The 12,962-nt window shown below is 37.2% G+C and overlaps 1 protein-coding gene across 1 annotated transcript in view; it reads left to right on the top strand.

Moving 5' to 3' along the window:
- Positions 1-12,962, top strand: part of HMCN1 (hemicentin 1) — a 665,929-nt gene that overhangs the window by 367,479 nt on the left and 285,488 nt on the right. Inside the window, exons 22-25 of the mRNA XM_006872707.1 lie at positions 577-745; positions 5,177-5,304; positions 7,080-7,352; positions 9,937-10,032. Of these exons, the coding sequence (XP_006872769.1) occupies positions 577-745; positions 5,177-5,304; positions 7,080-7,352; positions 9,937-10,032 (666 nt within the window). The remainder of the gene's footprint in view (positions 1-576; positions 746-5,176; positions 5,305-7,079; positions 7,353-9,936; positions 10,033-12,962) is intronic.

Genomic DNA, 12,962 nt, shown 5'->3' with positions numbered 1-12,962 from the left:
TGTTCAGGCTAATGTACAGAATGGAGATTGACCTTGTCTCTGGAGGGAACTAAAAACTGAGGCCTTGTCTATTTAAAATGCTTTCCTGAGCCTGACTAGAGTTTAGTCAAGCAGTCTCTAGGTAGGCAAAATCAGGCAAAATCAGTTTGGTCCTTACAGTATAGCCTTTCTGGAAAGTTTTATGGTGTTTTTTCCCACGGAATATGCTTATTGCACCCAACCAACTTCAGTAACACCAGTTAGTTCAAACTCTCAGCAAAGCCAAACCTCAGCAATGTTTTGGTTAGTGCTCTGCCTTGAGGGGTTACTTTTGCAAATGGCATGCTTTAAAAGGGTATTTCAGCTGAGCTCTTTATAGTGTTCTGAGGGGAAGAGCTGAGAGGAAAACATTTGTGTTTTTCCTGTTACCTTTCACAATAAACACATTAATGAGAAGCTTTACGTATGCCCTAAAAGCAGCATCTTTTTGTAAATTATTTTAAAACATCCGTAGTCTACATTTTCATGGAAATGAAGGTGTACTTTGTTTTTAATGTGCTATTTCCCTTCTCCCTCCCATAAATGTGTTTGTTTTAGTCCGACCCAGAGTGTTTGGAGACCAACTAGGACTATCACAGGAGAAACCTGTTGAGATCTCAGTCATTGCAGGGGAAGAGGTGACACTCCCATGTGAAGTGAAGAGCTTACCTCCCCCCATAATTACGTGGGCCAGAGAGACCCAGCTTATCTCTCCATTCTCACCAAGGTAGGCCATCTGGTATGAATTGTGACATGTGCAAATATAACCTCTACAGACAGATGACAGTGCCAACTCACTCAGACTTACTAATGTCTCAAAAATGGCTTTTAAATCTGAAAAACGTGTAAGTGCATATGAACTGACAGGAAATGTATGTTTATTATTTAATTCATTCTTTCCTATTAGAAATGCTAATACCCAAGCTTTAACATTATTTCCCGCTGGTGTATCTTGTAAGGTATTTCTTAAAAGGTGCAGCTTTGTATATATATTCTTGTTAGTACAATGTATGTAGTTCACATAGAAATTTGGTAATGCTACAGGAAAAATCAAATACAATACGCACTTTATGTCTAGGATTTGTCTTCTTGATTAACTCCTTACACAAATAAAGGTCCACTGAAATGATTAATTTGATGGTTGTTGTTGTTGTGAAGTGCCATTGAGTCGGTTCTGACCCATAGTGACCCTGTTTAGGGTTTCCAAGGAGCAGCTGGTGAGCTTGAACCACCAACCTTGCAGTTCAAACGGCTTTGCAGTCTGGCGCATTAACCCACAGTGCCACAATTTGATGGTTAGGTGACAAGAAAAGCAGACTACAGTCTTTAAGAGCACAACTTTTGTTCACAGGCAGGTATGACTTTACCTTTGCCACTTAAAGCTTACCTGAAACTTTTGGCATTATTTTTCAGGAAGCTGCTCTGAACCTCAGATTTCCAGTATGTAAAATACAGATCATCCTGACCGGAAGGAATTATGTAACCCGTATTTTACATCCCCAAGTCTCTAGTTCTCAAAAAATGGTAGCATGACTATTTTAACTCAGCACCATGCCAAAATTACTAGTGGAATAGCTATAACATATTAGAGTTGCTGAAGTATACAAATATTTATGAAGCTATAAATCCATGTTACTATAGTTTCCCTACTACTGATAAGGAAGAAAAAAAAAAAAGAATGACTATATAATTTTACTATTTCTTGGCAATAAAACGACTGAATACTGTTGAATAAAAGAAATACAGCATTAAATATAAACTTGGAGTTCCTTTATTCCTCTTCTCACTCACGAATTCTTTCATTTATTCTGAGGGCAAATACTATTACAAATTTGATGTACTTTGTATACACTTATCCTGAAATAATTTCATTATTGTTTTCTGTGTTTTTAATTTTTTGTGTGTATGTCTGTTTTTAATTTGCCTAAAGTAACATATATTATCATTTCATCACTTCCTGTATTTGTTAATATCAGACAATCTCTTTGATATCTCAAGCAAGTCAAGTTTTGCTAAAGGTAATACAGAAACGGCTACAATCACACATTGACAGAGAACTTCCAGAGGTTCAAGCTGGATTCAGAAGAGGCCGTGGAACGCGAGATATCGCTGCTGATGTCTGATGGATCTTGGCTGAAAGTAGAGAATATCAGAAAGATGTTTACCTATGCTTTATTGACTATGCAAAGGCTTTCGATTGTGTGGATCATGACAAGCTATGGACAACATTGAGAAGTATGAGTATTCCAGAACACTTAATTGTACTTCTGAGGAATCTGTACCTGGACCAAGAAGCAGTTGTTCGAACAGAGCATGGGAACACTGAATGTTTTAAAATTGGGAAAGGTCTGCGACAAGGTTGTATTTTTTCACCATACTTATTCAGCCTGTATGCTGAGCAAATAATATGAGAAGCTGGGTTCTGTGAAGAAAAACGTTGCATCAGGATTGGAGGAAGACTCATTAACAACCTGAGATATGCAGATAATACAACCTTGCTTGCTGAAAGTGAAGAGGACTTAAAATATTTACTGATGAAGATCAAAGAGCACAGCCTTCGATATGGATTACATCTCAATGTCAGGAAAACAAAAAGCCTCACCACTGGACCAATAAATAGCATTCTTATCAACGGAGAAAAGATTGAAGTTGTCAAGGACTTCATTCTTCTTGGATCAACTATCAACACTTGCGGAAGCAGCAGTCAAGAGATCAGACGACATTGCATTAGGCAAATCTGCTGCACAGGAACTTTTTAAAGTTTTGAAGAGCAAAGATGTCAGCTTGAGGACTAAAGTGCGCCTGACCCAAGCCATGGTATTTTCAGTACCCTCATATGGATGCGAAAGCTGGACAGTGAATAAGGAAGCTCGTAGAAGAATTGATGCCTTTGAGTTGTGGTGTTGGAGGAGAATACTAAAAGTGCCATGGGCTGCCAAAAGAACCAATAGATCTGTTTTGGAAGAAGTGCAGCCAGAGTGCTCCTTGGAGGCCAGGATGGCTAAGCTCCGTCTCTCATACTTTGGACGTATTGTCAGGAGGGAACAGTCGCTGGAGAAGAATGTCATGCTGGGTAAGATGGAGGGTCAGAAAAAATGAGGAAGACCCCCAACGAGATGAATCAGCCAGGTGGCATCATTGATGGCGTCAAGTGTGGCAGCGGTAGTGAGGTTGGCCCAGGATCGGACATTGTTTCATTCTGCTGTGCCTGGGGTCGCTATGAGTCGGTTACGACTCGATGGCATCTGACAACAACAACAACAACAACAACAATCTATTTTTATACATGCAGATTTAGTTTACTCATTTTAACTATTTTATATGCATAATCCCTATTTTATTTATCCATTACCCTGTTATTACCATTAATATTGCTGTTTCCTTCCTTCCTTCTTTCTTTTCCTCCTCTCTGCCTTTCTCCATACTCCTTGCCTTCCTTTCCTTTTTTTTTAAACAACAACAAAATTCAGTGAATATCATTTTATATGCCATTATAATTATATACCTGTGTTTCTTAAGGTCTGTACTACAATTATAGCTTTTAGTCAAGGGACTTCCTATTTTCTGCTCTACTAAAAAACTCACTGTCACTGAGTCAATTCCAACCCATAGTGCTCCAGTGTAGGGTTTCTGAGACTGTATATCCTTCTAGGAGCAGACAGCTTCATCCTTCTCCTACAGAGATAATGAGTCTGAACCTCAGACATTGCCATTAGCAGCTCAACACCTAACCCACAATTCCACCAGGGTTCCTTTAGCTTAACTTCTTTTATTAAGTGCTGTCAAGTCAGTTCTGACTTATCACAACCCTGTAGAGGGTTTCTGAGGAGCTGCTGGTGAATTTGAACTGGTAACCTTGAGGTTAACAATCCAGTGTTTATCCTTACCGCACCACTCTTATTTTCAGCTCTAATCAACATTGCTTTCTAAAGAGGTTGGTCTAATTTACCTACCCTCCCACCAAGAGGGTATAGGTATAACCTAAAACAAATCCACTGCCATCAAGTTGATTCTGGCTCATAGCAACCTACGTAGGATTCCCAAGCCTGTAAATCTTTATGCAAACATAACCTCATCTTTCTCTATGTCTAGGATTTGTCTTCTTGATTAATTCCTTACACAAATAAAGGTCCACTGAAATGATTAATTTGATGGTTGTTGTTGTTGTGAAGTGCCGTTGAGTTGGTTCGGACCCATAGCAACCCTGTATAGGGTTTCTGAGGAGCATCTGGTGAGCTTGAACCGCTGATCTTGCAGTTCAAACGGTTTTTCAGTCTGACGCATTGACCCACAGTAGCATACACTATTTAATTTAGTTTTATGAAAAGTCTTGATTTTGGGTGTAGGTCATTCTAGCCTCTTCCTCATTAAAGCTGTTTCAGCATAATTATTCTAATAGCCTTTTTATATACAGTTCACCCAACTAACAGTATTACTCCCACATGATGGGGGGGATTATATTCTATGTGTTTGAGAATTACCTGTATATCTTCCTTTGCCTTAATCTTAACATACACATTTTTTAGGAAGCACTGTAGAAAAATAAGAAAACATTCAAAATAAAACAATTACTAAGATATAGATTTGCTTTGTATATATGCAATTTTGTAAAGAAGAGGAATAGTAAAATTAGTTGGCATTGGCACTGTAGTATAAGCGCTGGATCACAGGTTTGTTTGAACTATAAGGTTGGCTGTTCAAAGTCACTATTTGCTCCTTGGAAACACTCTACAGAGTTGCTATCAGTCAGAACTGACTCAGTGGCACTTAACAACAACAACAGAATAGATTTAAATGTAAACAAAAAACTGAATATCGTACCTAATGTACAATTGGGAAAATCCTTGACTTTTAAGATGTACAGAGATGACATTACAGATGGGATAATGGTTTTATAAACTTCTTGAAGAGTAGTAATTTCATACCAAAGTACAGCTGCAAAAGAGGCATTTAAATTCTCATTCATGGTCTACTATGAAATCCTGGTGTGGCACTGTAGGATAAGCACTTGACTATTAACTGTAAGGTTGACAATTCAAACCTAGCAGCTGTTCCTTGGAAATCCTATACAGGGTCACTATCAGTCAGAACCAATTCAGTGGTTCTTAATAACAAAATCATGGTCTACGATGTTAATTGTTGTTGTTTTTTCTTTTAGACACACGTTCCTCCCTTCTGGTTCGATGAAGATCACTGAAACCCGCATTTCAGATAGTGGGATGTATCTTTGTGTTGCCACAAACATTGCTGGGAATGTGACTCAGGCTGTTAAGCTAAATGTCCATGGTGAGTTGTGAAGTGCAATCATATAACACTGTGGACTGGCCACAAAGAAAACCCATCATCCTAGTGTCTTTGCGTGTTAACTCCAGTTAAACACAGAGTAATGATGAAATATGAGATACTTACAATTTTAAAATTTGACATGCATCTTATTACGTACTATTCTGAAAAATTTACCTGCTATGTATAAGCAAGCCCCGCTCTTTTTCTTTAAATGAACACTTACTAAATTTTTGGATCTTAATTTTTTTAGATGTCCATTCATTTAATTACTATTGTTGACATATGGTAGAGAAAAATGAGTTGAAACTATGAGCTTTTTGTAACAGTACATATGAATTTTCATGAGTATATTTTATATTATCTTAATTGGACTTTTTAATTTTAAAGAGCTTAGCAAATGAAAAAAATTCTGCCTCTTAGGAATTTTTCTGCTTTGAACTCTCTAGTTAGTCTGATTTATCTCCCCAACTTACTATATCCCATTTAATTATTCACTCATTCAACACAGATGTACTAAGTATATTCTTTATGCCAGCCACTGTATAGATTCTAGATACTCAAATATCAGAAGAAAATTTCCTCAGGCAGTATTGATCTGATTTCCTTCTTAGTTCAGTCACTACAATAGTGACTCATGGATTGTGGGCTTTGAAAGCTGATGCATAATGTGATTTCTGACTCGCTCATTAATATCAATAATTCTCTAGGACATTATTGTTAGCATGTTACCTATCCTTTGTCTCTAACTTTCTCATTCATAAAATGATGATAATAATTGTACCACATTTATAAGACTGTTATGAATGGGAGTCTTTAGAAAATATTTACTAAATAATTAAGGTTTTTTTTTTTAAAAGAAGAGAGAAATGGGGGCTTTTTAGAGAGGTAAGATAAAATAAATTCTAATTGTATCTTTATGAGTCAAATTGATTCTATCATCAAGTTGACTGTGTACATGTGAAAACCAATAATTTTTTGCCAGTGTTTTGATAACGTATATATTTTTATTTCTAAGGGAAAATCAGTAAAGGGAAATAGAAGTTCTTTCTTGATTCTTCTCTATAAAATTAGCTAATACTTCTATAAGAAACATTTCCCATCATCTGACGAAACCTTCCACAAAAAGAACTAAGATTACAGCACGTGGAAACAAATGCTTTGGGGCTTACTCTTTTGTCTTTTTAGAAATTATCTGGTCCACCCTTTTGTGTTGTTAGGTGCCATACAGTCATTTAGAAGTGCTTCAAATCTGTAAGTTATTTCTGAATTCAAAACATTTCTGAAAACATTTAAAAATGGTTGTTGTGTCTCAAGGGTGGAACTAACAGTTTCATGTTTATCATTTCCCTTTATGCTTACAATGAATTGGTATGTTGTTGTTGTTAAGTGCCATCGAGTCAGTTCCAACCCATAGCGACCCTGTATAGTGTTTCCAAGGAGCGGCTGGTAAGTTTGAACTGCATCCTTGCAGTTCAAACAGCTTTGCAGTCTGGTGCATTAACCCACAGTGTCACACCAGGACTCCATGAATTGGTATAGAAGTGATTATTATATGTCTCTTATTGAGGCAATAGGTCTCAGGAAGTTCATTCTTTGACTTACTCTAGATCACATAGCTGGTAAGGTGCCCAAGCACTGGCTCAAATATTGAGATGACTATTTCTTTTTAACTTTCCCAAGTTGACTTTTGGTAAGAAGCTTTTATTTAGAATGAGAAAAAGAAGGAATTTTTTTTTTTTAATTTTGGGTTATTAACACTCAAATGTTATTTTCAGTTCCTCCAAAGATTCAGCGTGGCCCTAAACTTATGAAAGTCCAGGTTGGTCAAAGAGTGGATATCCTATGTCATGCTCAAGGAACGCCTTCTCCTGTAATCACCTGGTTTAAAGGTGGCAGGGCTGTGGTTGTTGATGGAGTGGGGCATATTAGTGATCCAGATGGAACATTAAGCATTGACCAAGCCACGCTCTCAGATGCTGGTGTCTATACATGTATTGCTACTAACATAGCAGGCAGTGATAAAACGGAGATAACGCTACACGTCCAAGGTGAGTTTTGGCACAGGAAAGTATATGTATGGCTGGAGGATGGGCGTATACCCCTGGAGTCTGTTACTGTCTTAAATTACTTTAGGAAGATTTCCATCTAACTTTAAAACATAAAAATGTTTCTTCAATTATCTCTGAAAACAGAACCATTCCAGAAAACACTAAAACTAACTAGTAGTTAATCTGCCTTAATTTAAGCATGTTTATTTTTTAAATCAAAATTGCTATGCATGATGTTGTTGTTGTTGTTAAGTGCCATCGAGTCGGTTCCGACCCATAGCGACCCTGTACAGGGTTTCCGAGGGTGTAAATCCTTACGGGAGTAGAAAGCTTCATCTTTCTCCCGCGGAGCACCTGGTAGTTTCGAACTGCTGACCTTAAGGTTCGCAGCCCGATTCGTAACCACTACGCTACCAGAGCATGATGCAGATAATAGAAATAATCCCAGATAAATGTTCTACCCACAATTTTTGGTTGGGAAGAAATAGTGGACATAGTGAGTTGGAGTCGGATTTTGCCTCCTATTGTAAGATACACTAAAAATTGATCCATAACATCCTAGTATGGCTCTATAGGATAAGCATTTGACCCTAAGGTTGTTTTGAACTGCATAGTGACCTTGTATAGGGTTTTCAAGGAGTGGCTGGAGGGGTGACCCACAGATCTTGTGGTTAGCAGTCCTGTGCTTATCCTATAGCACTAAGCTAAACAGTGACTCCAGTTAGCACCTGTGGTTGCTATGTGCCATGGAGTCGATTCCAACTCAGAGACCCCATATAGGGTTTCCAAGGAGCAGCTGGTGAGTTTGAACTGCCAACCTTGTGGTTCAAACTGATCTTGCAGTCCAGTGCTTTAATCCACAGCACCACACCAGGACTCCAGATGGCATCTAGCCTATGGATATATTTTTGGATGGATGGCTATGACATTTGGAGAGTTGTTGAGCTCACTCATTCAAATCAACAGGTTTTATTTGAGTGCTTATGTTTATAGTCCAGTGGAAAATATTTTTTTGTTGTTAAGAGCTGTTGAGTTGGTTCCAATTCATAGCCACCCTGTACAGGGTTTTCGAGAATCACCTGGTGGATTTGAACTGCCGACCGTTTGGTTTGCAGTCCAGTGCTTATTATACAACACAACACCAGGACTCTAGTGGAAAAGATTCATAATAAAACTATCCAGTTTGTAAACATTCACTGTAAAGTGATTTTCTCATGCTGTGTGTTAATGTGCTGCACTGTGATGTCGGTTTGAACTGCAAGATTGGCAGTTCACACTCACCAGCCACTCCTCAGAAACTCGGTATAAGGTCACTATGAGTCAGACCCTACTCAACGGCACTTAACAACAACAACAAATAGAAAAGATAGACATTCAAAAATTTTTCTTAAAATGCACGCTTACAAACTGGGTAGTGTTATTTTGAATTGGTAGAGCTATATGAACGTTTAAATGAAAGACAAATTAGAGAAGGCTTCGCTAAGCTTGTGACATTTAAAATTTCAATGGTAGAAGCATATTAATTGAGAGGGGAGAGTATGGAGAAACTTCAGGTTAAGAAAGAACATAAAATGTGGAAAGGAGGGCATATGGGATAAAAACAAAAAACATATAAAAACTACATTCTTGACTGAGTGAATGTGATGAAGCTGAAGACACATCATGGGCTACATTATCCAAGACCTAGGAACCCAGATTAAGGAGTCTAGATTTTATTCTAAATGTATTGTAAAGACTTTGAGAAGTTAGAAACAGGAAAGTGATGTGTCTGATTTGGGATTTTAAAAGATTGCTCTTTGGGAAGAGAATGGTTTGGAAGGGACAAGAGAATGTGAGGAGCAATAGTTGTATATTATTGAAGTAGCTCAGGTAAAAGATGTTGACAATGGGATTGGAAGGGTGGTGACTAAGGACAGACGTAGGTGGCCTCAAGAGATAATTATTGTTGTTAAGTGCAGTTGAGTGGGTTCCCACTGGTAGTGACCCTGTATAGGGTTTCTGAGGAGCGGCTGATGAGTTTAAACCATTGACCCATGGTTAGCGTTCCAGTACTCATCCTACAGCATTCATCCTACCACAAGAGATAATTAAAATAATTCTAATATAGTGATGGATTCTATATGGGGTATGAAGGAGATGAAGACCTCAAGAATGATTTTTCCTGAAATGATTGGGTAGTGGGGCTGTTCAGTGAGAAAGGATGCACTAAAGAAGGAACAGCTCTGGTAGTTTCGAACTGCCAACCTTGAGGTTAGCAACCTGTCTCGTAAGCACTATGCTACCAGAGCTCCTTAAGCTAAAATATAGGAACAAAGAAATGATGAAATTTAGTGACCAATGAGATGTGGAAGTTAGGAGTAAAGGGGGAAAACATAAGAATGGGTAGAGCATGATGTCCTAACTAAAAGAGTAGAGGAAGGAAAGTAAGATTGTAGGAAGCATGAAAATAATTTTGGGGAGTCACTTAGAGTTCAGGTTCACAAGTGTGAGCTATCTGGAAGTAGGAGACATACTGATGATGCTTCAGGACAGTTTGAAATTTCCCAGGGAATCCCTGATAATTATGCATTCATTTTTCTAATAGAACCACCTATACTGGAAGATCTTGAACCTCCATATAACAATCCATTCCAAGAAAGAGTGGTCAATCAACGCATTGCATTTCCATGCCCTGCAAGAGGTGTGTAAAACTTAAACATACAAGCATTGTTATACTATCATATTGCTCAGAATCCTATATTGACCTGAAACTTTTGTCTTTATAAAACTCCCCTCATCAGTCATAGTAATAATAATTTCATAGCATAGAAACCAATTCCTTTTTCAGATAACAGCTCTTAGAATAGGTGTTTTTGCCTCCTAGGTTTTTTATGTCCTTCAGTAGAAAGCCGTCTCCAATTCTTTCAAACTTGACCCACCTAAGTAAGCTTTCCAGGTAGTTCATGTTCCTTCATGCAGCTTCTTAGTTGATTCTATTTTAGCAGATTTTTTCTTTTAAATGTGACATCAAAAGTTATGCAGAATATTATAAATTCTTCTCATTTGATCTAAGGTGTAAATTAAGATTCATTATTATTTGTTTTGAACATTTCGCTTCTAATACCCTCTTTTCCTTTAATTACCCCTACTGGTAATTACAGGGCCAGTTTCCACTCAGTCCCTAAGGTTTATTCATTGAATTTCTGGACTTTCTATCTCACTATGTTCTCTGTCCATTTTTATTACTCCTTAAGAGTATGTGTAACAGCAACTGTCACTACCCTCTTATACTGGGTGACAAGTAGGCAGGCAATCAGGGATAGCCTCTCATGTTTGCATTCTTCTGCCATGGCCCAAACTGGGTCTGCTGTGCTTCTAAACGGTCAAGCAGTACTCCTTCCATAAGCGCCTGGAGGGCTTTGGATGACTTGTACCATAAGTGCTTCCACCTCAGCCTCCAGTATTGTTTCTGGAAGCAGCAATAATTGAAGGGCCTGTCCTTATGGCTGTCTTTGTTTTTGTAAAAAGATTGTGTAACTCTCAGCAGTAGCACACACAAGTGATGATGACTCTTTTTACCAACATAAAGATAAAGTAACTTTAAAGAATTTAAAGAATTATTAGTAACCATTCCCAGAATGAAGAGCCCTGGTCGCACAGTGGTTAAGTGACTTAACCAGAAGGACAACAATTTGAACCCACCACCCATGCTGGCAGTCTGTTTCAGTAAAGATGTACAGGCTTGGAAACATTGTGGGGTAGTTCTACTCTATCCTACAGGTCACTATGAATCAGAATTGACACCGCGGCTTTGCTTTGGGTTTGGTTATGCCTTAAGTGTGTGAGTATTAGGGAGACCCATTCTAGAAAAGAAGCCTTCTTTAGAAGATTTTCTGTTACTGTTCAGTGCCATCAAGTTGGTTTTGACTCATAGCAACCTGTATAAGATTTGCTAGGAGTGACTGCTGGGTTTGTACTGCTAATTTTTTTATTACAATCCAGTGCCTATCCTACAACACCACACCAATAAATACTGTGGTGCTCATTACCACTGAATCCCTACCAACAGCACAACTGCTCCTTGCTTTCTGCTGTATTCCTGCTTTTCAAGTCAGCTCCTTTGTTTTGACTTCCTTTTTCCATTTTATATAACTCTTTTCATAGTTCCACATTTTTACATGGGATATAATCCCTGAGTTCATTAAATACAGCAAAATGTGCTTCAACTATCCTTTTCTATGAGTTTCATCTTGACCATGAAATTAAAGACAATGCAACTTTATTTTTTGTTTGTCAATTTTCTTCTGAGTTTAATAAATATTTGTTGAGAAGTCAGATTGAAGTGCATAAAGGAATAAGTAGACTATAAGGAGATGACTGTAACTCCTTTTCATCTTTGACAACATAAAATGAACTTCAGAATAACAACATGAAGTAAAAATGAAAAGGACTCTAGAATCAAGTAGTTTTATCTTCTCTTCCTCAGTCAATTGGTCATAATCAGTAGACTGAACTTTTTGTTTTCTTTTTCCCCCATAAATATTATTTTCATAGACACTTTTAGAAGTCCTTAACTCAATTTGAGGTTAACTTTAGTGACACGATCTGTGTTTCCATGCCATTATTTTCTTTTGTCCTTGACTATATTTTAATATCTAATTGTCCTTTTATATTGGATTGCCAGTAATGTTCTATGAAGTTACATTAATTTTATTTAATGTGATTTCTTTTCATCTTTATAGGGATTAAGTAAAATTTTAAAGCTTTTAGAATAGAGTCTGGAATAATTAATATCTGTTTATTTCCATTGTGTCCTTTGGTATCTATTACTCACATGAAGATAATTGTATCACTTTTATCCATGAGCATATTTATTTCTATTCACCTTGTTACATAACTAAGTCCAGGAAATCATTTCTCTTCATTGTTTTCTCAACTTTCTTTTCAATATGATAAGTCAATAAATCCTATTTTTAGTAAAAATAATCTATTTTTAGCATTTACTATCTAGAATATGTGCAGATAGTAGAAGTAACTCATCTCTACCAAATGAAGCCCCTTTAAATGATGCATTATGTATACACATTCCGTACACACAATTTATGCACTCTGTTTGGTTGAACAATATTAATACTGCATTCTTTTCAAAGGTCCTTATTTTTGTTCTTCCATTGTGTTCACTCAAAAACTCTATATCTACTACATTTGATTGACATAGTTGTGTTTTGTTTTGCTTTCCCCAGTAGTCATCATAAACTCTCTTAAGAAAATAGTTGCTTTGCTCTATCTCGTCTTAATGTTTTAATAATAATAACTTAGAATTTTATTCAAATATGATATATAATGATATATATATTAAAACCAATCTGGAATTGTTGTTGTTAAGTGTCATCGCATCAATTACAGTCCATAGCAACCCTGTATAGGGTTTCCAAGAAGTGGTTGGTGAGTTTGAACCACCAACCTTCCTGCTAGCCATCCAGTGCTTATCCTGTACCTTGATTCTTTACATTTCTATGCCAGGAGAAATATCTTGAACATACTTAAGGTCACAGTCTACAGTCATGGCAAATTTTTATTTCTCTTAAATATTTTGATATGTTGTTGTTGTCAGGTGCCATTGAGTCGGAA

Source organism: Chrysochloris asiatica, unplaced genomic scaffold (assembly GCF_000296735.1).
Source record: "Chrysochloris asiatica unplaced genomic scaffold, ChrAsi1.0 scaffold00210, whole genome shotgun sequence".
Lineage (NCBI taxonomy): Eukaryota > Metazoa > Chordata > Mammalia > Afrosoricida > Chrysochloridae > Chrysochloris > Chrysochloris asiatica.
The sequence above is the reverse complement of the archived record's forward strand: the minus strand, read 5'-3'. Positions and strand labels throughout refer to the sequence as shown.